This window comes from Acinonyx jubatus, chromosome D3, assembly GCF_027475565.1.
Source record: "Acinonyx jubatus isolate Ajub_Pintada_27869175 chromosome D3, VMU_Ajub_asm_v1.0, whole genome shotgun sequence".
NCBI classification, from domain to species: Eukaryota; Metazoa; Chordata; class Mammalia; order Carnivora; family Felidae; genus Acinonyx; species Acinonyx jubatus.
This window is the reverse complement of record NC_069392.1, coordinates 9368715-9396585: the sequence shown is the minus strand read 5'-3', so window position 1 is coordinate 9396585 and position 27871 is coordinate 9368715. Positions and strand designations below refer to the sequence as shown.

General features: G+C 49.0%; 1 protein-coding gene and 1 long non-coding RNA gene across 2 annotated transcripts; one reads left to right on the top strand and one right to left on the bottom strand.

The window, feature by feature from the left end:
- Nucleotides 1-27844, bottom strand: ALDH2 (aldehyde dehydrogenase 2 family member). The gene is made up of 13 exons (XM_027043830.2): nucleotides 27644-27844; nucleotides 16338-16442; nucleotides 15162-15302; nucleotides 14001-14080; nucleotides 11763-11874; nucleotides 11186-11314; nucleotides 10627-10740; nucleotides 8869-8971; nucleotides 8136-8320; nucleotides 5758-5922; nucleotides 3945-4102; nucleotides 2493-2607; nucleotides 1-438 (listed from the first exon to the last, which is right to left on the bottom strand). Exons 1-13 carry the CDS (start codon nucleotides 27755-27757, stop codon nucleotides 406-408), a joined length of 1554 nt encoding a protein of 517 aa, XP_026899631.1. The 5' UTR covers nucleotides 27758-27844; the 3' UTR covers nucleotides 1-405.
- LOC128312335 (uncharacterized) lies at nucleotides 15298-24404 on the top strand. The gene is made up of 2 exons (XR_008291455.1): nucleotides 15298-16630; nucleotides 24226-24404. It is a non-coding gene; the product is annotated as an uncharacterized LOC128312335 (long non-coding RNA).
- Nucleotides 27845-27871: the final 27 nt, after the last annotated feature.

The window sequence follows — 27871 nt, the reverse complement described above, 5'->3', positions numbered from 1 at the left end:
TGAACAGCAGCATTGTTTTTAATGAATTTGAGGCCAGAATACAAAGCAAGATGCTAGCTGTTGCTCTGACTTGTTAGTACAAGTGTCAACAATGGCTTTTTGTGCCCCCATTTAAGGCGAGTTACAGAAGTGTATCAGATGGACAGGATGAGACACTCGAATCTAGTTTGGAAAAATCAGCCTGAAAGCTAGCAGTACTGTTGCAGTTTAAAGGGCTTCCCACATACTCTTTGCCTCACGCCCACCCCATTTATCAATTCAAATTCTGGGACTTTCTTGGTCAAGAGATTTTGTGGGAGAATTTCTTTTTTGAGACTTTTAGCAGGCAAGGTCATTTCCTTGGTTTTGCTGCCGATGTCCTTGATCTCTCCACTGCTGGATGAGTGGGGAAGTTGGCACAGTTCTTCAGGAGTTCTTCTGAGGCACTTTGATCGTGACCTGTAAGAGGGGTACAGAGCAGCTGTTAAATCTTCATGCTTCCCTCTGATCTATAGGCGCTCTCAGCAGGGTGTGGCCAAGGATGAGCACAAGGGCTTTCTTCACTCTGACATCTTGATGGCCACTGGCCAGTCCCAGGAACACAGCCAGGGCTACGTTCTGTGTGACATCACTCCCTGCCTCCCCGTCACCCACTCATTTTTGATTGCCGTGGGGCAGAAGAGGGTGGAGCTGCTGTGGCATCTAGTAGGTGGAAGTCAGGAATGCTCAATGAACATCCTACCCTGCACAGGATGCCCCAAAACAAACAATGACCCGACCCCAAATGTCCGTAGTGCTGGGGTTGAGAGACCTTGATCTAGATCCGTGTTTTCCTCAAAAAGAATCAAAGTAAGGAAAAATATAACGTGCTAAAGCTCGCAGGTGCCTCAATGTGTCAAGTGGAAAGATTCCAGATTCAGATGGATTTGGGGTCAAATCCCAGCTTTATCCCTTCCTGGGCAAGTACTTCACCTCTGTGTGCCCTGCTTCCTAATCTGTAAGATGGGATAACGGTTCTCTTTCATGGGGTTGTTGTGAGCACTGAATGAGATAATGTGCATAAGGAAGTCTAGCAGATTCTGGCACCAAGTAATCACCCAGTAAATACGAGTTCAAAAGAAGACATTTTCTTGGCAGTGCCCCAGGCAACCTCAGACTTCTGAAACGTTTTTGAGCCTAATCTTGTTAGGAGCATCACTTGAGTTCCCAAAGCTCAAAGTACGGGGATCTTTATCATGAGCACAAAGCCTAGGGCCCGGCACTGGATGAACCAGCTTTGCCGCCTTCACCTGCAGCCGCTAACCCTCCAGCCATCAAGTCCTGCTACTTCCCATTCTCTCCAACACCCCAGCGCCCTAGGCCTCCTGTGTCAGCAGCTTACACTTGGATTCCAGCATGAACCACCTCAACTCAAGCCTCTTCTTGGGCTCTCCCCCCAACCTCCAGTCGGTCCTTAGATACTGCAGCTCCCGGGTCCCAGTCCTAGCACCCCCTACACCACACCTAAGTAATCCCATCATCATTTTGAGGAGCAGTTATAGACCAACGTCTGTAGGTTCAAACCTGGGTCTCACCTCTTGTGTATATGGGACAATTTTAAATAAACAAGGAAACGTGTTGATTTTATTCCAGTGAGCTTTGAGAACACAAGTTGTGGCTTACTAAACTGAGTAGTGAGACCGCTGTCTGCCCTTCTCACTCTGCTCCCCCTGGCTGGTTTGCTTGCCCTGAACCTTCTCTTTCCCAATCCTGGGAAGGCCCTACTCAGCCCATTTCTCTTTTCTTTAAATATTACTTGTGAGTTTGTTTCCTGGTTAAACTATAATTAATGTCCACTGTAGAGAAAATTATTTTCACTTTGGTGCCTTTTTTTCCATAGTAAATAAAGGTATGTGAGTACCTTTAAATTATATATAGCCTTTAAACTGGGCTTATATTGCATGTATTACTTTGTATCCTGCCTTTTCATTTTAAGGGATGATGATGTTCCAAGTCTGATATCCTATAAAAATATTTTTACCGGCTACTTAGTACACCATGATTTGGGTGTTCCATAATTTATTGGGCATTTAGTCACATCTGACTTTTTCATCTTTGAGAGCTAATGCGGTGATAAATATTTAAGGATTAATACTTTCCTTGTACTTCTGATTAGCTCCTCCGGCTCTATTCCTATCATTGACACATTATGAAATCAAAGGATATTGGGAATATTTATGGCCCTTGGCGTCTAATGCCTCACAGCCTGATTCTCATTAGAAGTCTTTCCCCACTGCTTTGGACCACAGGATCTTTCCTTCCTTTCAAGTCTTGCAGAACTTGACGTATAACAAAGCCTAGCAAAGGACTATGTAGGTGTAGTGGTGGCCGAGTCCCAAGTTATTTCTCACAAGACACAGCAAACACTGGGTCTTCACCCTCTTCTGTGGCTTCCGTGGCTTAAAACCAGAAACTAGTAACAAGTAGTGATGGAGTCTAGCGTGAGGGAGAGCTGAGAGGGCGCCCATACTCACCGTTTTCACTTCAGTGTATGCCTGCAGCCCATACTCTCCTAGCTCCCGGCCATTCCCGGACATCTTGTAGCCTCCGAACGGTGACTGGGCCCCAAACACATCATAGCAGTTGACCCTATAATTTGAAACATTATTTCAGAAGTAACTGTTGGGAGATATGTGTCATACCCCTCAGACCTCCTGAATTTCCCTGAAGTGTTATGGAGGGAAAATGGATGGGTAGAACCATAGTAATAACCAGCCGTGTAGGAGCCAACAGCAAACCACATGAAATAAAGCCATAAGTCGTCATCCTTGTGATGTGGTCACAGATGAATGTCAGGAACAGGGAGCACCACATGATAGCTTCCCATTTTAATGAGTAATTTTTGCTAATTAGATGCTAAGCTCTTTTTGCAGTTCTTAAAAATTAAATTTTAATTGAATTTAAAATCACCACTTTACACAATTCAGTGGATTATAGCAGATTCAGTGTTGTGTAACCATCACCTCTATCTAATTCCAGAAGACTTCTATCACCCCAAAAAGAACCCTTTACCCAATAAGCAGTTATTCCCCATTCCCCTGCTCTCCAGCCCCTGGAAGTCCTAATCTACTTTCTGTCTCTATGGATGTGTCTGTTCTGGACATTTTATATAAATGGATTCACACAACATGTGGCCTTTTGTGTCTGGCTTCTTTCCCTTAGTATCACATTTTCAAGGTTCATCTATGTTTATAGAATAGATGAACCACTTCATCAGTGGTGGTAGTATCAGCACTTTATTCCTTTTTATGCCTCAATGATACTTCATTGTGTGGCTAGACATTTTATATATCCATTCATCAGCTGATGGACATCTAGGTGGTTTCCACCTTTTGGATATTGTCAGTAATCTAGTATGAACATTCGGATACACTTTCTTGTGTGGATGTATGCTTTTCTTTCTCTTGGGTATATGCCTAGGAGTAGAATTGCTGGGTCCTATGGTAATTCTACATCTAACTCACTGAGGAGCTGCCAGACTGTCTTCCATAATGGCGGCAACATTTTACATTCCCACCAGCAATATGCGAAGGTTCAAATTTCTCTACATCCTCATTAACACTGTTTTGTTTTTTTTTAAATAACAGCCATCCTAGTGGGTGTGAAGTAGGTGCTTAGCTCTTAAGACCACTATTACATAGGTGCAGACACTCAGCTCTGATCTCCTACTCTTGTTCAGCTTAGTAAGGAGCCCCCAGTCATCCATCTGCTTGCCCAAGAACAAAGCTGCATGGGCCTATGTACTGGAGGGAAGTTTAATCTCCTAGAGGAGAGGGGATGGGAAATCTCTGTCTGCTATACCACACCCTGACCCAGGAGGAACTGAGCCCAGCATCCCAAATTCTGGGATGTGAGCACTAAATTCCAAAAAACCCTGGCTTGGGGATCCCTGCCTGAGCTGTAAGGGGCTGCTAGGAGGCTCTTACCACACAGTGCCAGCCTGGAGGGCTTGGGACAGATAATTGGCCTTGTCCAAGTCCTTGGTGAAGACAGCTGCAGCCAGCCCATACTTGGAATTGTTGGCTCTCCCAATGACCTCCTCTATGGTCTTGAACTTCAGGATCTGCATCACTGGCCCAAAGATCTGTAGTACAAGAGTGGACAGTGGAAGGGTGGGGCAGACATGGAAACCAGCTATGCAGCTTTCCAGTGCTGAGCAGATGATTGCTCAAGCCCCCAGAGATACCCCAACAGTTCCACAGGGAGACAACAGTTCCCAAGCTCAGTGAAACACAAATGTAAGAAAGCTAATGGGGATTGGTTACCTTCTATACACCACGTGCTTAACATAGCCTATCTTATTTCTAAACAATCCTGCAAGGCAGGGGTTCCTGGCATGTTATATGTAGATTTAGTTTCAAAGAATTTGTATCAGTTGTTCAGCAAGGCACACGCCAGAAGCTGAAGAAGTAACTGTGAACAGAACAGTGTCTGTGCTCTCAAGACATCCAGGTTCATCTTGTACTTTCCCTGACCTGTTCCTGGCATAAACCATTTCTTCAAGGAATCCCGGTTCTCTTTAGTGGAGAATGAGATTCAAAAACCAAGACATGGGGGCCAGGTGTGCTTGCTGCTGTCCAGGTGTGGCCACTGTCAGCCCTATCAGGGCAGGGCACTGGAAGGAGGGGACTAGAAGCGATCCTGATGTAATCGATGGTTTGAAGGCAACCATTAACCGGCAGTGTGATGGGAGCCCACAGGAGCTCCCAGCCTGACTGAGTGCAGAGGAGGGGTATCAGGGGAGGCTTCCCAGAAGTGACAGCCAAGCTGTGATACAACAGGAACAGAAACTGGCCCAACCAGCATGCAGGTGGGGAGCAGGGAGGAGGGAAATGGAGTTCCAGGCATAAGCACACCCAGTGCCCATCCTCGTGCTTCCACTAATAGGAAGCAGGACTTCTTGAAGAAATGGCTGATTCCAGGACTGCCTGGTGAGTGTCAAGACGGGTGGGAGAAGAGTGCCAGGAGCTCATCATGGTTGGAGCAGGGCTGTGAGATGGGGCATCGTGGAACTGGTAAAGGGGAGGCACCCCCCAGCCCTTCTGGAAAATTGATATTTGAGATTTCAGAAAAGGCATCAAAGTAGTCATGATGGAAAAAGAGGCAGAACTCTGTTGGACTTTCTTACCCTGATTTTGCATTTTAATATTATTTTATTTTGAATTATATATGAAAGGGGAAATACTTTCCCTGCATAAAGCTGCTAAGAGGCTTAATCCGAGGGAAGCGGAGCACGTGTGAACCCCATGAGGGCAGGGAACACGTCTTGGAATACCTCTGGATCTCCAGGGTCTGTAAAGAGCCTGGCACATAGTAGGCATTCAATAAATACTTGTGAAGCGAATGAATGAATGAGACAGAGCTGCTGCCCTGTGCTCAAAATGAGTGCCGAGGGGGAGATAATCGGGAATCTTGCCGTGTGAGGAAGTCACAGCCCTTTGGTCTAGTCCACTGTCCTGCTTATATGAAGATCATAAAAGGGCTGAGCAAAATCATTCCTTGACTCCTGGCTCACAGGGAGCAGAACACAAAGGGCCTGGAGGCCATGCAAGGAAATTTGGAAGTTCTCCCCAACAGTGGGTGGAGGTGGAAGAGGAGAGTGACCAGATCAGATGGAGTTGTAAATAATTTGTCTTAGGCACAGCCTAAAGCCAGCAGAAGGATCATGGTATGAAGATACCAGACTTAAATGTCTATTTCTCCTAAAAACATTCCCCAGAGTGCTGGCCCCATGCTAACCTCCTCCTTGGCGATGGTCATGCCGTCTTGCACATCTCCGAACACAGTGGGCTGGATGAAGTAGCCACGGTCAGCAGCCGCCCCTCCACCACACAGCAGCTTCGCCCCCTCCTCCTTCCCAGATTTGATATAACCGAGGACCTTCTGAAACTGAGTTTTGTCCACCTGCAGGGGCGGGAAGAAGACCCAAATTTCAGAGACGCTAGGGCCAGCCCTCTCCTACTTCAGGCTTCTAAGTGCACAGGCAGTGGGACAATGGGCCAAGCTTAGGAATAAGCAAGGCACAGGGAGGAACTACAAAGGGCCAAAAAACATAAGAAAAGGTTCGACCAGCCTCATTAAGCCCTCAAAGAAATGCATATCAAACCAACCCATCGTTTATTTTCCAACTCTGAGGTTACTAAGAATTTAAAATAGTAAGAAAAATACACGTGCTTGCTTTGGCAGCACATAGACTAAAACTGGAACAATAAATACATCAACAATAAATACAACCTATTTTTGTTAAACATACAAAAATGTAACAGGGGGGTTATCTATGGGGAAAGGACATGGAAGGGGGCCACGGGAGTCTTATTTTTTCCTTTAAACACTTATTAAAATTTCTATACAAGTTTGTATTACCCTCCCTACTAATTAGATAGCCACAAACTACAAAGAAAAACGAGAGAGAAAAAGAGATGTTGGGATTCATAGCAGCACTATTCACAATAGCTGAAAAGTAGAAACAACCCAAGTACCCATCAGCAGATGACTAGATAAAGAAAATGCGATATATCTATACAATGGTATATTATTCAGCCATAAAAGGGAATAAGCTATCAAGTCACAAAAAGACACGGAGGAAAGCTAAATGCACACTGTTAAGTAAAAGAAGCCAATCTGTAAAGGTTATATACTGTATGATTCCAGCTGTAGAACATTCTGGAAAAGGCAAAACAGGGACAGTAAAAAGATCGGTGGTTGCCTAGGGTTGCGGGTACAGAAGGCATGAATAGGTGGAGCACAGGGGAATTTTAGGGCATTGGAACTATTCTGTATGATACTGGGCCGGTGGATACAGTCTTTATACCTTTGTCCACACCCACAGAATGCAACACCAAGAGTGAACCCAAAGGTAAACTACGTTCTTTAGTTAACAATAATATATCACATTGGCTCATCAGCTACAACAAATGTACCACACGAGTGCAAGAGGTCAAGGTCAAGAATCAGGGAAACCAGGGGCGTGGGCTGGGGGAGTGAAGAGGTGTATGAGAACGCCGTACTTTCTGCCCATGTTTCTATAACCCTAAATGGCTCTAAAAAATTGTCTGTTAATAAAAGGAGGAAAAAAAGACTGCCTTGGCCAGCCCTGGAGCCTGGTGAGTGGACACCAGCAGCACACACCTTCAGGGGGATGGGGCCTGCAGAAAGGCACGCGTGGACCCCAGAAGTGGGCGCAGGGACCTGTGGGAGCCAGGAGCACCCCTGACCCTGTGGACTCCTCACTTCTGGGGGAGGCCAGTGCATGACCCTGTGGAGAGAGAGCCCGGGACAGGCTGGGTCTAAGGATAATGCTGGAAAAAGGCCCAGGATATGAGAGGAAATGGTGGGCAGAGGCACTATAATTTTTTTGTTGTAATTATTATTGACTATAGTTTTATTGGTTAAAATGAATACATGTTCCTGGTTAAAAAAAAAAAAAATATATATATATATATATATACACACACACACACATACATACATACACATGTTTGTTTAAACCAAATAGCTCAGAAGAGTATAAAGTGAAATAAAGTCCCTCTGCTACCCATGCCATGGCCCTCTGTCCCACTCCCCAAAGATAACTATGGTTAACAGATACCTGTGTGTCCTTTTAGTAGATGCATTTTTATGGTTGGCCAAGGTCTTTTTTTGAGAGAGAGAAAATGAGAGCAGGGGAGGGACAGAGACACAGGGAGACTAAGAATCCCAAACAGGCTCCATGCTGTCAGCACTGAGCCCGATTCGGGGCTCGATCTAATGAACCCGTGAGATCATGACCTGAGCCGAAATCAACAGTAAGATGCCTAATCAACTGAGCCACCCAGGCACCCCAACATGCATTCCTTTTTACACAGACATTTCTGGTACTTATTATGTGTAAGAAATTTACATATTGCTTTCTATTACTGATTTCCACTTCAAAGCCAGCCTGTGAGTCAGGAAAGGTGGTCATTATGGATGAGCAAACAGTGGCTCAGAGAGGGTATGTGGCTTCCCAGGGACACACAGCTGGTACACGGCAGAACTGAGACTTGAAGCCAAGGCTGCCTGCCTCTGAATTTGAGACCTTTGCTGCTTCTCCATGCTAACTCTGGACACCCTGACCCACCTGTAGCAGCTGGGCTCACCTGTGGCCCCTGCTCCGTCTGGCTGTCAAAGGGGTTCCCAACTACACGAGACTTGGCCCGGGCGACACTCCGCTCCACAAACTCAGCATAAACATCTTCTTGCACAAAGGTCCGGGAGCCCGCACAGCAGCACTGGCCCTGGTTGAAGAACAGGGCAAAGTGGGCCTGCTCCACGGCCCAGTTCACTGGGGGGGCAGAAAGGCAACCATGAGAAGAGACAGAGGACAAACCTTGCCCCAGGGGCTGCCTGCCCCCTTAACCTGTTCACGCCACCAATAGGACCCTGTGCCCACAAGACAGACCTGATCTCTCCCTTCTTGGGGTGTGGACACCCAGCACACAGTCACAGCCCTCCGTGGTAACAGACGAGGGCGGTGGGAGGACTGACCCAGCCAGCCTACAGCACTCGGGGAAGGCAAACTGGGGCGCCAGGCAGGACCAGGAAAAGGGAAGAAATGGAGGAAGAGCAGTCTGGCCCAAGAGAAAGTGTGCAGTAGGGTTGGAAACGGAGCAGCCCAGCTCGGCTGGGTGACGGAGCAAAGAGGGGAGAAGCCAGGGAGAAACCGGGTCATGCGGGCTGGAGGGCCACACTGTAGACTCTGACTTTGATCCTGGGCCCGGGGGCCAGAAACCGAGTCCAGTGGGTGCTGACGCTCATAGAAGTGACTGGAACCACAGTATGGACAGTCAGCGGCTGCCTTCACCCCACACCTCCTCCTCCCAGAAGACTTACTGTCTGCATCCGACATAATGATATTGGGGCTCTTTCCCCCCAGCTCCAGGGTCACTCTCTTGAGGTTACTGCTCCCTGCAGCAATCTGGATCAGGTGGCCAACCTGTGCGGAAGCAGAGACCCAGACAAGCTCTCGATAGCAGGAAAAAAAGAACCACATGCTCTCCTGGACACAGGCCGAAGGATCCCACAACTTGAGGGAGCAGCTGGATTACAAGAGACCAGGAGAATTTCACCAAATCTATTCACTTACCCCTGCTGCCCCATGTCTCTGAGCTCCTAAGATGACAGTGACTGTGACCACATGAGCAGAGTCACTACTGTGTGGCTTCTACATGCTGAGCACTGCCTACAAACCAGACACTGTGCCGAGTGCTTTGTGTTTGTAAGTTCAATCCTCTCAGTGACCTCAAAGACAGACAGGACTCTTTTCCTTGATTTAGAAATGTGGGCACTACGGCTCAGAGTGGTCAAGTCACTTGCCCTAAGTGGTAAATGTGGCATTAGAACTCATACTCAGGCAGCGTGAATCCATCACCAGTTCGAACCATTATCCTGTCTCCTTCCCACAGTGTTGTGAGGGTGGTCCCCCAGCCCATGGCATACTCTGTGAGGGCAAGGGTGGGATACTTCTCACCTCCTTATTCCCAGAGCCTGGCACAAAGCCGCCCTGAACCTATTTGAATGAACACATGCATCTCTGTCAGGAAACCGTCCCCTCTGCAAGATTCTCAAGATTGAGGCATAAATGTAGGCACTAACAAAGCAAACAAAGAACTGGGACTGTATTACCTCGGCATCATTTCTGCCCTCCCGGCATTGCCATCACTGCGTACAGACTGAATATTTGAAGGTGTCTTTTTCTCAGGAGGAACTGTCTGAAGAGCATGTTCATTACATTATTCAGTGTGCCTTCTCTGAAGTCATGCACTGAACCCTCCCAAGAATTCAAGGAGAGGAAAAAGTTCCTCTTTAGAAGGAATTCTGTCCCTGCTTCGAAGGAGATGATGTGTAGGGAATCCCCAGACACCCTGCTTCTCCAGGGCCTGGCACAGAGCAGCATAATCCCCTTGCTCATTCATTCATTCATTCATTCACTTATTGAGCACTTGCTCTGAGCCAGACCTTTGCCCAGCACTTGATAAACTTCATCTTACTGGTTCCCATCCTAGGAGATGGGTGCCATTCTCCTCCCCATTTTACAGATGAGGCGGAGGCCGTGGCAGACTAAATGACTTGCCCATGGTCACACAGCTGGCAAGTGCTACTGGAACAGTAAGACTCCGAAGCACATCATCTTTCCCACTACACCATACAAACCGCCTCTACTGCCTAGATATTGCCATCCTCATTTCAAAGACAACAAATGGAGCCCCAAAGACATTCAGTGAATCACCCCATGTCACAATGGTGAGGCTGGGATTGGAACTCCTGTCTTTCTGAAGCCCATGCTCTGTAACTGTCAGGGCAGTGCTGGTCAAGGAGCCTGACACAGCTGAGGGGCTGGGCAGGCAGTCACGAATTCGGCCTCTTTATTCCATGCATGATGCTGGCCCTGAAACAGCATCCAGAGCGTCAACCAACCCATGAAGGGCTCCACTCTGACAGTCACTGCCCTCGCTCAAGCTACTCAGAGGCAGTCTTGGGGGACCCCCCACCATGCATCACCCAGAGGCTAATCTTCAATGCTGCATCCTTGAGGACAGTGGGAACTTGGGTCAAATGTACCACACGCTTGAGATCCTGGTGATGTCTTACCTCAGTGGAGCCCGTGAAGGCTACTTTGTCCACATCCTGATGGGAGGCGATGGCAGCCCCAGCTGTGGGACCAAATCCAGGGATAATATTGACCACACCAGGGGGAAAGCCAGCCTATATGCAAACAGCCAGGGACACTTGGAATCATTCTCCTGCTCCAAAGGGTTTGGACAGAAAGACAAACACCCCTCCCAGAGAGACTAATGCAGCCTGCCTGGTACCCGAGTAAGCAGATGCCAGTCTTGTGGGGTACTGCTCAGGAATTCCAAATGGCACGGCAGAGAACCTGCTATTGGGAGTACCCTGTGGCTGTTGCCTCTTCTCAGTGGCATTCACTTAGAAAAATTTTCATTCTTCAAAGGGGTCTGGCAGTGAAACTATCGTAGATATAAGGTGAGAGGGGCCATTTTGGCTGATCTGTGATGAGGTGTGGGGGTTGGGGAGGGCTTGGTCCCTGCTCTACAAATACCCGCCCTCCTAAGCACCGCCCCCCCCCCCCCCCCCAGGAGCAAGTCTGTACAAGGGCATTCAGAGGTCAAGACAGACACAAACCACACACCTCCTTAATGAGGTTGGCCACGTAGAGGGCGGTGAGTGGAGTCTGCTCAGCCACCTTCATCACAACCACGTTTCCGGTCGCCAGGGCTGGGCCCAGTTTCCAGGCTTGCATCAGGAGCGGGAAGTTCCACTGCAAGAAAAAACAGCCGCTCCTGGAACCTCAGCTGACGGCTGCAGTGGCCCATGAAAGCGGCAGCCCAGGTCATAGAAGCAGCACTGGCATCTCTGAGCCCCTGGAGCTACCCCCACGACTCAATTGTGAGTTTCAGACGGATGGACACAGCAGGTGGACCAGAACACAGTGACTCATGCTCGTTAGAGCTTTCTCCATACTAGGCTCTGTGCTGAGTGTCCCTTCCGCTTTTCAGGTAAGGAAACCGAGTCTTGGGATAAAGGATTTGCCACGGATGGCAGTGCTGGTTGGCTTTTTAAAGCCTGTGTTCTTAGCCACCACCCAGGCCACCCTCTGACATCACCCCGCAGACACCCCCCGCCTTTGTAATTAGCCTGTTGGGATCGCTGCATCTCAAGGCATTCCTGATAAACCTTCATTTGTTTATTATGAAGCTGGCACTCACCGGAATGATCTGCCCGCACACCCCGACAGGTTCATGGCGGGTATAACTGAAGAAGTCCCCATCGATGGGAATGGTTTTCCCATGGTACTTATCAGCCCAGCCAGCATAATAACTTAAAAAAAAAGAAAAATCCAAGCTTAATCAATGACAGTCAGGGACCCCTGTGAACCCTGGCAGAAAGAGAAGATTCAGACCCAATTAAGTCTTTCTGGTAATTGCTCTTACTCTTGGCTTATTTCCAGAAACACTTAAATAGCTTCAAGGGGCACAGTAATCCACTCTGGGTAACTAACCTCTAAACCTCAGAATCACCTAGGTTGCTTGTAAAAAACACCACATTCCCGGCACCCACTTCCAACCTACTCAATCTGGAGCGCTGGGGAGTCCCAGGAATCTGTATTTTTAAGAAATAAACCAGCCCAGCACCACAGATTAGCATGAGAGCCATGGACTGAGTCTGGTAGAGAAGGTGCACACCTATGCAACAGCTGGTACTTCCTGTATGCGGAGCCCCAAACTAAGGCTGGGGGAACAGCCACCAGAAACAAATCCTCAACTGGCCCAACCCCTTGGAAAGTTTACCACCTAGATGCACAGGGACACAGGGGACAGAAAAGCCCAGCAGATTAGAGCGGGGGAGAAAGGAGCAGTGTGTTTCCAGTACATAATGATTAAGTTTTCAGGGCAGTAGGAAAAACGAGAGAAGGGGAAAGATGGAACGTGCGGTAACAGGAAGAGTTTTGAAATAAATGTGACTGCCAGGGAGAATCTGAGCCCCAGGCTGACCTGGCTTTGAACACAGGTCTGTGAACCTGGGGAGAAAGGCAGCCAGGGAGTTACCAATCTATACAAGGGAAGGCACGGCCGCTCCCTTCCCACTAGCCTGTATTACATGGGTTTTCAGGCCTCAGAACGGTTACTTAATCAGCACAAAGGCATATTCCTAAAATCAGGAAGGCATGGGACTCTGCCCAAGATTCAGCAGGCTGCTCTCTCTGGGACACCCTTGCAGAGTGTTCTAATCTTGCCACTCCTGTCATTTGGGACTGGAAAACTCTTTGATGTGCAGGCTGTGCTGTGCACTGTAGGATTTTTAGCAGCATCCCTGGCCGCTGCGTGCTAGATGCCAGCAGCACCCTTCCCCCCATGCTGTGACAACCAAAAATGTCTCCAGACATTGCCAGCTGTCACCTGGGAGATGTGACTACCCTGGTTGAGAACCCATCATGTTGTACAACCCCCACTTTTCTGGCACTGCTTCTTCCCCTCTTTGTCCCCAGCGTCATAGGGGGAGCAGTCCCCCCGTGCACAATGATCTGTCCACCCGGACCACAACTGATCAGATTCAAGGCCAGCCAATCAGGGTGGCATCTGGCCCCTGAGTCTGGCATTAGACTTTGGCACTTGGCAGGAATTCGGCATTTGGACTAAGGGATTGCGGTGTAGTCTGGTAGGATCACGCATACGGAAGCAAGCCCAGGTGCGGAAAGCCGGCCTCCAGCACACAGCCTGGCCCTGAAGGAGGCGAGAGGTAATCGAGAGAAGGATGAAGCAAGAGGGCCAAGATGCGCCGTGGTGATGCTCAGCGACCTTCTGGATTCAAGACCCCCAACTCTCCACAGTGCCCAAGGTAGGCTGAGTCTACTTGTTAAGCTACAACGCAAAGGACCCTCACAAAGCTCTTATTCCTCAGCCTGCATTTCTTGGTCATTAGGATGTTTGATTAAACTAAACCCAAAGCCAGCAAGAAGGAAATAATAAAGACCAGAACAGAGACAGATGAAATCGAGAACAGGAAAACAACAGAGGAAATCAACAAAACCAAAAGTGGGTTCTTTCCAGAAGTCACCAAACTGACAAAGCATTTGCTAGACTAAGAAAAAAAGGTAGAAGACACAAACAACTGAAATCACAAATGAAAGCAGGGACATCGCCAGATAAGAGAATGTGTAAGAGAATGTGAACAATTGTAGCCAACAGACAAGATAACCTACATAAAATGGGCAAATTCCAACTAACGTACAAATTACCAAAACTGCCTCAAGAAGGAAGAGAAAATGCTTATGAGTAAATTACAGTTTTGAAATCGAGGGATTTTCTCATAAGACAGAGTCTCATAGAACATGTTTCTCCAACTCCTGTGATCCTTTTACACATTATCATTCTATTTCTCCCCCCCGCAACACTTGCTCCCCTGTGGCACAGCCAGAGCAAAGAACAGGAAGCCCGAGCCCATACCGGAGGCATTTAAGGACCATGTCCAAATCCACCAGGTAGGAGATGACGTAGGGCTTGCCGTTATCCAGCGTCTCCAAGGCCTGAGAAGAGAGAACGATGAGCACAGAACTGCAGGCACAGGACTGCCTTACAGCACTCGCAGTAGGGGACGACCAGCACTGAAGCTCAGCATGGATCAGGGCTGACGGCCACTTCGTGCCATGGAATGCCGTGGCATTTCTGGCCCATCGCCTCTCCCTCTCCAAAGACAGGAAAGTGAGGGGTGGGGAGGGAATGGTGCACCAACAAGCACACGTTTCCAGGTTCTGCTGTAAGCCACATCTGAGCCCTTGCTGGGAATAAGAGACTCACATGGGAGCTGAGAGAGCAAAGTGCCAGTGTTGGTAATGGTGCGAATCATCAGTCACGAGCTAGAAAGGGGAAACCAGCCTGCCCAGCCCAGTCTGAGAAGCACCCTTTAGGGTGAAACTGGAAGGACATGTAGGAGGTAACTAGGCAAAGGGAAAGGTACAACTGATGACAAAGGGAAGAGCACCCCAAGCAGAAGGAACAGCATGTGCAAAGGCCCTGATGCCTCAAAGAAGCCTAGCAGTCGGGAAGTTGAGGGAAGGCTGGTGAGCTGAGCTGTAGGCGGCGGTGGGGGGGGGCATAGTCCGGCATGAGTTGGGAGACGGAGTCAGACCTGGCAGGGCCTTATAGACCACGTTGAGAGAACAGGAGTTTATCCTAAGGATATAGAGGATGCCATGGAAGGCTTGAGACCATGGTATAATTTACTTTCTAGAAGGTTCACTTTGGCTGCTCTTTGCAGATTGGATTGGGGAGAGGCAAGGATGTTGCCTTCTGGTTTCTTCTGCTTCTGGCAGCCAGAAAGAAGGCCTGCCATACGGAGGGGCTGTGAGAACAGTGTCCATCCCTGGGGGTCTCTGGGAAGGCTCCCCTGTGGCTCCCCTCTCCCTCTCCCAGTCTCCTCCTTTCTTAGCCATCATAGGAGACACTGAGAGGCTGGTTGGTACAGGGGTGGTACAGGGGTGTATCCCAAAGGTGTCCAGCCTATGCCATTCTGACCAGTTACATGTCAGCAATGCAACCCCCTTCCCAGCTGTCCGTGAGAAGCCCATTCACCATGTGGGATGAGAGAGGAGGGGGCTGAGAACTCACTGCCAGGTAGGTCCGGTCCCGCTCAATCAGATCAGCCAGGCGGTTCAGCAGGCGGCCCCTATCGGATGCGTCCATGCGGCGCCAGGGTGAGCCCCACTGGAAGGCGTCCCGGGCAGCCTTTACTGCCTTGTCTACATCTTCCTGGAAAACACCCACCAGGGCAGCTCAGGCCTTCTCGGTGAAAACTGCCTCCAATTACCACGCACCCTGCTGCCAAGCAACACCCAGGGGGCTTCAGTCAATGCCTGTGTGGAAACCTGCCCCAAACAGTCCCTCCCCACCACGGAGGGCTCTCTGCCTGACAAGCTTCAGATTCTCCCTTCCAGAAGTCATGGAGGAAATGAGGACCCTGACAGTTTCCGTTTCTGTTTCTGTATTTTCTTTTTTTACTTTTTTAAGAGAGTATATGAATATTTTAGATCTATATCTTCATTTTTTTTTAATGTTTTTTACCTTGAGAGTGGGAGAGAGGCAGAGAGAGAGGGAGAGAGAGCATCCCAAGCAGGCTCCGTGCTATCAGCACAGAGCCCGATGTGGGACTCAAACTCACAAACCGTGAGATCATGACTTGAGCCAAAACCAAGAGTCAGATGCTTAACTGACTGAGCCACCCAGGCACCCCAACCGTTTCTGTATTTTCATTTCAGAGTCCACAAAAGTGTTCTGGAGAGAGTCATTCAGGGGCCAGTGCTTAGAATTTGATCATTTCCCCCCTCCTGCTAAGAAAGCAAGCCCAGCCAATAACCATCCCTTCTGAGATGACTGGCAGTGTCCCCCAAGTGAAGGTTTAACTAGCTTCCCCCTTCTTGGGGAAGCTGTAAAATAACACAGCTAGCATTTTTCGTATAGGGAAATGTATATCAGGAGGCTGGGAGCATGGTTCTCATTAATATTAAACATACTTAGGGATGCCTGGGTGGCTCAGTTGGTTAAGCATCCAGCTCTTGGTTTTGGCTCGGGTAATGATCCCAGGGTTATGGGATTGAGCCCTGCGTTGAGCTCCGCGCTGAGTGTGGAGCCTGCTTGAGACTCTCTCTCCCTCTCCCTCTCCCTCTCTCTCTCTCTCCCTCTCTCTCTCTGCCTCTGCTCCTTGACCCTGTTTGCTTGCTGTCTAACTTAAAAATAATAAGCCATCCTTGCCCACCCATGTCCTGAGGGTAAGTCACCAATTCTCACCTTGTCTCCTTCAGCTACCTGACAGATGACTTCTCCAGTGGATGGATTGACGGTGGGGAATGTTTTCCTGCTGACAGCATCGTGCCACTCATTGTTTATGAAGATCTACAGAGAGAAGGAAGAAAGTTCTCAGGACCAGCTCTCAACCCAGTGCTGAGAACCAGCAATTTTAAAAAAAAACCAAAACATCAGAACAAACCTGAATTAGCCTCTCAGAGTGATGTGGCATGAGGTTTAAAGCCCAGCCTTGGGGACCACCAAGTTGGAATGCCCACTCTGCCAAGGGACTTGGGGTGAGTTCTTGGCCTTGGTTTCCCTGATCTGGGAAATGAAGGGAATGCACTCCTACCTTATCAATTATCTGTCTCCATTGTTGGGTCACATCTCACAACTCAAGTGGCTCACACGACTTGTTATTTTCTTACAGTCATGCCCACTGACTGCGCTCAGCTGCACAGGGCTCAGCTGGGCTCATGTAGGGGCTTGCAGGGCAAAGGTACCCGGGACTGGGTGTGCAGGAGGGCTCTGCGCTCACAAGGCCTTGTTTCTGCCACCAAACTCCACTGGGCAGTGTGAGTCACAGGCCCAGTCCGGACCTTGGGGAGGGGAAGGAGCCTTCACCTTGAGAGGAGCAGCAAAGAATTTGCAACCATGTTTCCTCTACCACACTACAGCACAGGGCTGTTATTCAGTAAATATTTAGTGAACACCAACAACGGGCCCTGCTCCAAGGCTGAGGACACAGTGGAAACCCAACCCAGTAAGGACCTCTCTCTCACGGGAGCTGGTGTTCTGGTGGGCACAGACAGTAGAGAAGCAATCAGATACACAAGGCAACCTCAGATTGCAGTGGTAGGTGCACAGGAGAAAATGAGGATACAGAGAGGGTCCTGAAGTGGGGGAAGAGAGGGAACTTCGGCTGGGATGGTCGGGTGGGTCTGAGGAGCAGATATTTCACCGGAGCCCTGACTGATGAAAAGGAGCCAGCCACAGGAAGAATGGGAGGATAAGCAGTCCAGGCGGTAGGAACTGCAAGTGCAAAGGCCCTGGGGTAGGAATTAGTCTGGTGCATTTGAGAAAAAACAAAAGTGGCCAGAGTTACTGGTGAACCAAGAAGAAGTGCTAGGAGATGGGGTCAGAGAAGGAGTGTGGGTCCTGCGAAGCCCTCAGTTCAGCGCCTGGCAGCAGCCGCTGTTTTCTGTTTTCGCTGTTGGGAGGTCTAACAGCAACCAAGTGGAGAAAGACCACATGGTTTTATGAAGTCAGTGGCAGGGAGATGGAAGCCTCTCCATTCACTCAGAGAAAGGACCTTGCCCAAAGCTGCTTAATTAAGTGCCAGAATTTTCTCTCTGCTTCTACGAGCCAGCTGATGGCCTCAGGGGAGAACAGGGAAGAAATCTCACAGCAAGCTGTTCTCCTGCAGGCTGGGGAAACTGGTGTGGTGAGGGGAGGGGGTATTTTGTCACTTTCCCAGGACTGCGTAAATGTCACAGTCAGGGTGACCGTCAGTCCAAGGCCACTGTGCCTTCCTTCCTCAAGGGCTCTCCTTGGCCCCAGCATCCCAAAATGGCCTGGCTTAGGACCCTGGGGAGTCATCTCCAGTTACTCTGGGCCACAGTCCAGGACCACAAACGAGACCAGGCCACCAAGCAAAGCGTGGAGTCTGGTTCATGCCAGGGCCAGAGATTTCAGGACCAGCAGGCTCCGGGGAGGTCTGGCCCAACCTTGTGGTCAAGAGCAAGGTCAGGACGAGCACCAGATGAATCCGGGCTCTTTTTTTTTTTTTTAACTTTTTTTTTAATGTTTTTTGTTTTTTTTTTTGAGGGAGAGAGACAGAGCATGAGCGGGGGAAGGGCACAGAGAGGGAGACACAGAATCTGAAACAGGTTCCAGGCTCTGAGCTGTCAGCACAGAGCCTGGTGCCGGGCTCAAACTCAGGAACGGCGAGATCATGACCTGAGCCGAAGTCGGGTACTCAACCGACTGAGCCACCCAGGCCCCCTGAATCCGGGCTCTTTTGATCCTTGTTGTGTCGCACGGGGCAAGGCATTGCTTTTGCTTCCTCGTCTGCAGAGTGGGAATCATTGCAGTGGCCCTCATTACGAGGCACGTGAGGGCTTCAAGCATATGTACCGAGCTTCGCATGGAGTTAAGTGTGCAATGCTGGTGCCGGTGGGAGTGGGCGCAGGAAGAAGCCGGTTAGGAAAGGTCCACCAGGGGTCACGTTCCCAGGCTCAAATTTGGTCTTTTGGTGGAATCTGCAGCTGTGCACCTAAGTAAGAGGCTCTTGGCATCTGGCAGGAGCACACAGGTAAACATCAGCTGGAGTCTCTGGAAGTATGTTCGTGTGGTTGGTTTTGCATTAGTTGGTTGATCGTTAATCTGGAGGGAATTGAGACCTTTATTGCCGAGAAGCAGGCAATGGGTAGTTTCCAGTGGAGGGAAGGGATGTGGCAAAAAGAATTCTGGGTGACTGTGAGTTCAAGTTGGACACGGCCACGGCTGGCCACACCCTGCATAAGTGCTTCCCTGAGAACCGGCTTCCTCCAGTCAGAGCCCAGGTCTGCCTTCAAGGAGGCCAGAACTCTTGTTTCTTAATCTCCATCTTCACGGTTTACATACAGGCCAACAGCGGGTTTGATTTTGAGGTTTTATTCTGGGTGGTGTAAAATGCACCAACCTCTAAGCCACACAGAATCTCGAATCTCGGCTCTGCCCCTCATCTGCTGTGACCTTGGGCTTCCAGATTGCTTCATGGGTCCCTGGGGAGAAGGTGTGTGGGGGCGGATGTGTGAGGATTAAATGCATCAAGGGGTGTAAAGCCCCTAAGCCAGGAGCCCGCCCGCACACAGTGGATCTTACCACAGCAGTCACTGCAACATTACTCTAGATCCTGTGGTGCTCTCAGGTTAAAGATTTTTGGGATTTGTATTATTTCCTGTACCGCGACATACTAAATTAGTTTGTCCTGAAAAAGTTTTAATTGTCATTTTGCAAAGATCAGGAAGTAGAGAGCAGAGAGTGGGCCAGTCAGCTGCTCTCCTAGTCCTCACCCCCTCCTCCCTGTCCCCCGAATCTTAGACTAGGACCCTGGGAAGACCACTCCCTGGCACCTGTTTGCCTTTCAAAGCCCTGAATTTGCTGGGTCACTTTCCGCTGTTGAATTTTCAACAATCCATCCTGCCTTCTAACTGATCAAATAAGCCAGAATCTGCCTAGCAGGAACCTAGAATCTTCCTTCTGTTTAGAATTCCCATTTCCCTCTTCCTAGAGCCAGACATCAGTGGCCTCCCTGACCTGCCCCCCAATGGGGACGGATGGGCCTCTGCCATAGTTTTGCTTCAAGTGAGGAGAGCCTCACAGCAATTTCATTTATGTAAGCATGAGGGCAGACATCAGGCCAAATGTTTCATAACCTCCTGGCCCAAAACCCAAAGCTTCACTTCTCTAACAGGCTTAACTGTTAAGCCTGGGGGGTGGGGATGGGGGATGGGGCTCTCCCAGCTCACATTTCCTTATGCGAGTTTCTGGAAGCAGAGCAATATGCAGAGTGATATCCCAGTGACATTAGGAGCTGACACTTTGAATCTGGACTGCTGGCAAAACTCATAGAGCTTTTCCATCAACATGCTTTCTTTTCTTTTTTTTTTTTTAATTTTTTTTTTTTTAACGTTTATTTATTTTTGAGACAGAGAGAGACAGAGCATGAATGAGGGAGGGTCAGAGAGAGGGAGACACAGAATCTGAAACAGGCTCCAGGCTCTGAGCTGTCAGCACAGAGCCCGACGTGGGGCTCGAACTCACGGACTGCGAGATCATGACCTGAGCCGAAGTCGGCCGCCCAACCAACTGAGCCACCCAGGCACCCCAACATGCTTTATTTTCTACACATTTTAACAGACACATCTCCCTTCGTTTTGTGTAAGTTGGGATTCATCATCCACGCAGTCGAAAGTTTTAACAGAGTGCCATCACCATGCTGAGCACTGAGTGAAAAAGCATCCTGGCTCCTTGAGCTAAAAAGTCCTGGGGAGGAGAGACACAATCTACAAGCCCACAGACAAAGCGAGAAGCAGAAACAAACAGGCGACAGTGAGGAACAGACCAGGAAGTCAGATGGCACCTGAGGGGGGGCGCCTGAAGGAAGAGCTTGGGGATAGGAGGAACCAAAGGGGCCCCCTGGCTGCAGAGTGAGGGGGCAGGACAGCAGAGGGGGCTCTGGATCCCACCCCTGCCGTGTGCAGGCGGCTGTGCTGGTGTTAGGGGTGCAGAGAGTACAGGACACATGTGTGAGCCCCCATGCTGTGTGGAGATCATCGGCTCTCCATTTCTTAACTTGCTTTTCTCACATTACTCCATAACCAGATGGCTCCATTATTTTAAGCAACACAGCATTCCTCCACAGTTTACATAACCATTTCCTACGCGTGCACTTTCAGGACAGTTTCCACTATTCCCAACGATGCTGCTGCAGCAAACATCCTTGGACGTGTACCTTTGTGAACTTGGGACAGATTACTTTACAGACGCCAAAACTGCTGAGTTAGAGGATTACACGATCCTTGGCCGCATCCAGAAACTTGGGTGGTGTGGTGAGTGCCTAGAAGTTGGGGCAGGGACAGCAGAGGTGGGACCCCAGGGAAGAGGCTTAACCAAGGTGAAGACAGAGCACTATTTCAAAGCCACCTCCACCCCATGGCAGTGGACAGTCATAATCTGCCCAAAGTCTCCGGTAAGAGGTTAAATGGTGTTCAGTAGCTCCAGTTTAAGGAGACAGGATGCTTTGATGGATGAAAGAACTGGGGATCTGTTACCTGGGAAATCTGCATCCCTGGAATATGTTACTTTCCCCAAGGGTGAGGGAGCAGATGGGGTGGTTCTCTGTCTTGGGGAGACTCGTGCTGGCATTTGCTTTTCAGTGGCAGTTAGGTAACTCATGTCCGATAGAGAGCAGATGCTATCTTTTCTATTACAAGATCCTGAGAAAATAAGTTCAAGACAAACACTGAATGCCACACACATTCACGTTTCTCCACATAATCCTCTAGAAACCTCAGGGTCAATTTAGAATTAAGGTCAAGGGCAGCGACCTCCCTTAGACTTGCTGGAGACATTCTGGCTCCTGATCCCAGCCCTCTCCTCCCCTCCTCAGCTCCCAGGGTCTTTTTTTTTTTTTTTTAATTTTTTTTTAAAATGTTTATTTATTTTTGAGAGAGACAGAGAGAGAGCGAGGAAGGGAGAGAGAAAGAGGGAGACACAGAATCTGAATCAGGCTCCAGGCTCTGAGCTGTCAACACAGAGCCTGATGTGGGGCTCAAACTCACAAATCGTGAGATCATGACCTGAACCGAAGTCAGATGCTTAACCGACTGAGCCACCCAGGCGCCCCTCCCAGGGTCTTTCCTTATGGGTTCCTGGATTTTTTTTCACCACTTCCACGATGGGAGGCTTGGTTCTACTATGGACTGTCTGCCATGCAGGCATGGTTTCAATTTGTTGGTATTCTTTGGGCTTATGGTTTGGCAAACCCCTATCTTGCTGCAATCACTTCCCTTGTTGGATAATTTTAGCACTCCCTGCATGTCCCCACATCCTTATTCACATTAATTCCCAAATGCTCTGAAAATACCCCTCCCTAAGTGGAAATACTGCGTTTCCATTCCTTGCTCCTGGAACACGAAATTACAAACACAGTTTCATAAATGGCAACCATTCATGCCTTCAATAAATATTTACTAAGCAGCAATTATATTCTGATTTCGGTGCTAGGTGCTGGGTATACACATGTGAACACAAACACGGCACCTCCCTCCTAATTTCAAATATTCCAAGTCACGATATTACAAAGATGTGAATATCTACATCCTTGTTTGACCACAGGGCCTGGTCATGGGCAGCACAGCATGTGGCTAAGGGCATGCATGTCAGAGTTGGACCTTGGTTTCATACTTACTACTTAATGTGAACATGACCTCCCTGAGTCTCAGTTTCCTCATCTGCAAGATGAGGTACTACGATACCTGGTTCGTACAGTTGCCGGAGGGATGAAAGGTGAAAACGTAGTTACGTGTCCTCAGCACAGGGCCCGAAAGATCCTAAGTGATCAGTAACCATGATTATTCAATCGGGGGAAACGTACACATGTCCACAACACACATACCTGTCCTTTCAACTTGACCTCAGTACCATAAACTTTCTTGGAGCCCAGTCACCTGTAACTCAGTGTGTTCCCACAGATTCTGGGGAGGCAGGAGGTAATGAGAAGCATTTGTATTCATTCATAACAGAACTGTTGTTAAAAGCAGAAGAATCTAGGTAGGTCTGGTAAAATCCTCTAATTCTCTGGGTTGCCTGAATCTATTATTTCTACAAAAGATCGTAAAACCTCCTACCCAAGCAATAAAACCAGTATGATCACTGTGGAGATATTTCACTTGATTCATTCAGCATAAAAGCCACTTCAAACCACTGCCTACCCCAACACAGGTTTTAGCTCATTATGTAAGAATCTCCCAAGGAAAACAAGGAAAACCAAATTCCTATTCTGTATATATTCTACCTGTTAGCAGTGATTATCTGCAGGTATGAGATAATCAGAGGCCTGTCACTTTCTTTCTTCTTTTTATGTTTGCTTACGGGTTACTTACTTTTAAAGAAACAAAATATTTAAAGAAAGCCAAAGTTCCCTACGGTCACTGCCTGCCAGCAAATTCCCTATGCAGCACCCCTCCCCCCCCACCCGACCCCCTCACCCCTGGCACTCACCGCCCTCACACCAATGAGCTTTTCCTTCCTGTACATTTTTATACATTTTATATGGAGATAGGTCTATTCACATTCAATGTAAAGTTTGGGGTAATTTTAATTAGTTTCATTCCCCCCCCCCCCCTGCCGAAACATTCATTGTTTTTCAGGCCCATTATTCATACAGCTCTAGCTAATTCCTGTAACTAGCACATGCATTGAATGATTCCTCCCTGTAACTATAACATATGCTGTTCATCTGCCTCCCTATGGATGGCAAGCTGGCTTCCTGAGTTTTTTGCCCATATAAACTATGTGCCAATGAACATCTGTGCATGCCTATATATATTTCCAGTGAGTTTCTGCCTCATAGACCTCTGTAATGTTTGACTTCTTGTACTGAGGATGTATTAATATTGTAATCAGAAAATTCTGTATAATAGGGAGATCCTTTCTTAATTTCCTTGTCAGTTCTCCCTTTAGTTCCTGAGTGTTGTGGTCAAGAAGCTAAGAATAGAAGACACAAACTTAATTCACCCCAAGCCCCCATTTCAGCTTCCCCACAACCTAACTCAACCCTTCAGAAAACACGTTACAACTACAACAGCACCCACACAATGGAGTTACATCGCATCATCTTGTAAGCTCAACAGCATCACTGTTCTCACAGCTTTTATTTACGGCTAAATAAATAGGGAGGCACAGGGAGCCATGAGCCGGGCATTTGCTAAGGGCTGTATCAGGATGACCCCACTGCATCCTCACAGCAACCCTATCTATGATGTCGATGGGATTTTTACCCCATTGTACAGGTGTGGTAGCTGAGGTACAGAGCTCAGCTCTGTACCACCCTCCATATCGCCCTGTTCCCTGCTGTATTTTTCTCCACAGCACTGATTGCCTTGGCCACATTATGCATTTCCCTTATTTGTCTGTCTCCACCATCCAGGCCACAAACTTCCCACAGGCAGGGATTCCTGTCTGTTTTGTTTATTGGAACTGGGAGTGCTCAGGAAATGTCTGTTGAATGAATGAACCTGCCCAAGTCAGCACTAACGGGTGGCAGGCAGTCTGAGTCCAGAGCATAACATGGTATCTAACAATATTCTCTTCTTCATTATTATCAACCAACGTGGGGAGTCAGGAAGACGGCGGAGTAGGAGGATCCTGAGCTCACCCTGTCCCACAGACATACCAAGAGAACAGCTACATCTATTCAACTAACTCTGAAAACGACCGGAAGACTGGTAGAACAGACCTTCCACAGTTTGTCATAAAGAGGAGGCCATACTGAAAAGGGCAGGAAGGGCAGAGACACGGGCACCAAACCTCTGGCGAGACTCCCACAAACAGAGGGACACCACAAGCACGGAGAAGCAAAAACGAGAGATCAGATCCTACACCGGGCACGCCCGGCACTGGGGTCTAACATTGGGAAGACAAGTCCCCACAGTATCTGGTGAAAATCAGTGCGGCTTGACTTCAAGAGCTTTTAAAATCCACAGAGCTTGGGGTGCCTGGGTGGCTCAGTCAGTTAAGCATCCGACTTCGGCTCAGGTCATGATCTCGCGGTCCATGAGTTCGAGCCCCGCGTCGGGCTCAGCTCAGAGCCTGGAGCCTGTTTCAGATTCTGTGTCTCCCTCTCTCTCTGACCCTCCCCCATTCATGCTCTGTCTCTCTCTGTCTCAAAAATAAATAAACGTTAAACAAAAAATTTTAAAAATAAATAAATAAATAAAATCCACAGAGCTTAACTCGGGGCATTTTATTATCAACCAACACGAATTGGTGATGTTGAAGATAGAAGTATTAGTCACACTCCATCCAGAGAGGTAACTTTGCTGAAGCCACAGTCCCTTGGGTTTTCCTTTAAGTTGTCTTCGGAGATCTTAATTACTCTCCAAGTCAGGAAAGAAAAGAAGAATGAAAAATGAAAATCAGTTTATTGACAGAGATGTGTCCCCGAAACTGCCAAGAATAAGAAATGTTGGTCTTCAAGAAACCTGGCCATCAATCAGTTTCCCCTACAGGTCCCTGCTTATGAGTTGAGGAAGGGGAATGTGTCCTGAAATCGTCCTAACCCAACCAGTAAATCTACCCCACCCTGCAGCCTCACCCAAGACAAGTAGAGGCAAGAGGACCCCAGGAAGGTGGACCAAACCACCCCCCTCAACTTCTTTCAGATTGAGAAAAATAGGTGACAAGGAGAAGACCTGTTGTCTGACCCCTCTTACCCATCCAGATGAGACCCAACAAGCCTGAAATACGACATTTCCCCCAAAAGCCCAAACACCTCCCCTCCCCGCAGATGCCCTTGGCAAGAAAACCGCCTGTCGGAAGAACTCCTTTTTGGGAAACTCAACTCCAGAATAGTTGAATGAACTTAAAGGATCCAGCAACACCTCGGAGAAATGTCCAGGAATATGATCTACTTTGTACTTAGAGCCCCTGGCTCCTAGAGACAGATTTTTCACATAAGGCTTTGGCATGCTTGCCAGCAGGTTGGCAACAACTTAACACTGAAAACAGCCCAAGGAACTTTAAGAATAGCCAGTTCCAGCATGGTGGGATGCTTTGCAACCTTTGGGAAGAATAAACAAGATATAAATGTACTAATTGAGAAAGATAAGTCAGGTACACTGTTCAATGAGACAGTGCTTCAGTACAGTAAGTGCTAGCATCTCATTTATGTAAAAAAAAAAAAATCTGGTGCATGCGCGCGCACACACACACAGAAAATACAAGATCACATACCTATGTGTTAACAGTGCTCTTGGAGAGAGTGGAATGGGGTCTGGGAGAAGTTTTACAGTACTCAGCATTTTTGCAGTGAGCAAATGTTACTTTTATGATCTCAAAAAATGTGATAAAGAAAAGCAGCTGTGGGGAGATTTCACTCTTCTCCCCCCAACTTACATCCCCAGACTGAATCTGGAGAGCAGGAATCGTGCTATCTACAAGTGCCACATGCATGTACATTTGAAGGCCATTCCCTCACCTCCACGTGACCACAGAGAAGGCAGATCTTAATTAGATCTCATGCCCACAAAGGCTTGGGAGGCTGACAATTTTCCCTGAAGGATATTTCTGCATGATCTTTTTGATGTTCAAGTCTTCCAAGCATTAGCTCCTCATTAGGCAGCCTACCGAAAGAACAAGAGCTGCTGCATTTGGGGCCTGTGTGATGCAAAAGGAGTTTTATCTCTTGTTTCTATTGCCTCGCCAAAGTGACCATTTGTAACACTCCTCCCAACATACAGCTGAGCCTTTAGCCACCACCTGTGCACAGATCTGCAGCCCCGCTCCGGGCCAGACAAGCAGGTCCGCAGCTGAAAGTGAGTTGGCCAGGGACTGGCTCTACAGCACCCTAAATCAGCAGTGACCCCTGAGTTCCAACCCTGAGTTGCATTCTGTAGTAGCACAGAATGTTCTGGGTAGAGGCTTTCTCTTGGGATTCTAGATGTGAACCCCAACTTTGACACTGGGCAGCCCATGAAACCTCTCTGCAGCTCAACCTTGTTTGTTCACCTGTAAAACGTCTTCGATCACGGTACCCACCTAACTCGGCTGTTTTAAGGCTTGAGCGGTACAACAAAACGGCGGCAGGTGCAAAAGCTGTGCACAGAGCACGGGAGCTGTTACTGCTCTTAAGTGCTTACCAAGCGCATGAGGCCCCGGGGTTGCCCTCTGACCCACTTCCACTTTTCGGAAGAAACTCAGGTTCACAGAAGGGCAGTTTGCTGCACCTACAACACAAACTCTTTTCATAATCATTTCCTTCTCTGTGAATTCCAGCACTTTACCCAAACTCAAAGATCAAAAGAGAAAATATTCCAGAGTCCTGCTCGAGCAAGAAATTGGCCTCTGGGAATCAGTGTTACCCAGGAAAGCCTCTCCTGGTTTGCTGGAAGAAAGCCAGCTCCTTGGAAGGCGCGGACACCCTTTGGGGACTGCACCCCGGAGGCGCGAGTCCCCGCACCCTTTCCCAGTTCCCAGCAGTGGACATGGGCTCTCCCCGCCCTGCGGCCTTGCCTTTTCCTTAGCGAATGGGTGAACTTTGGCTGAAAAGGGCCTTTTCCTTTTGTTTTTCCGTTCGGACTTCCTTGGACGCGGGCAAGAATTAAGGATTCAGAAATAACCACGGAAAAGACAGAAAAGCTCCTGCTAAGAGGGACTTTGGTGGACATGTCGTCCGGGTGGGTGGCGAAGGCCCTGTGCAGACACCGCGGCGACTAAGAGGCCGGGAGGGATGGGGGGGTTGGGGGGGGGGGTGGGCGAGAAAATGGAACCAAGAGAACTGGCGCAGGAAAGCGGCCGGCGGCCGGACGAAAACAAGTAAGTGGCCGAAGTCACATCTGGATAATGAAACGGGGGGCGGGGGCTGCCAGAGGCGGTGAAGGGGCCAAAACGCTAGCGGGGAGGGAAGGTGTGCGTAAAGATCAAGCGCAGCAAACCCCTCGAGCCCCAACTGGGTAAACTGGAGCCCGAAGAGGCCCAGAGCCTTCCCAGCCGGCGAGCGCCGTCTCCGCGAGAAAACAAAGCCCCGGGGCCAACGGCCTCACCTGGTTGAAGAGGACTTCAGGCTGCTGGTTGGGGGCCGGTACCGCCTGGGTGGCGGCGGCCGACAGGAGGCGGCGGCCCAGGCGGGGCCCGAGACTGGCAGCGGCGCGGAACATGCTGCGGCGGGAGCGGGCGCGCGAGACGTTGCGCGGGCAACTGGGACAAGGCTGCCGGCTGGGGCGGTGGGGGGAGAAGGGGGTCACGGCGACCGCGACCTCTCCCCGCCCCTG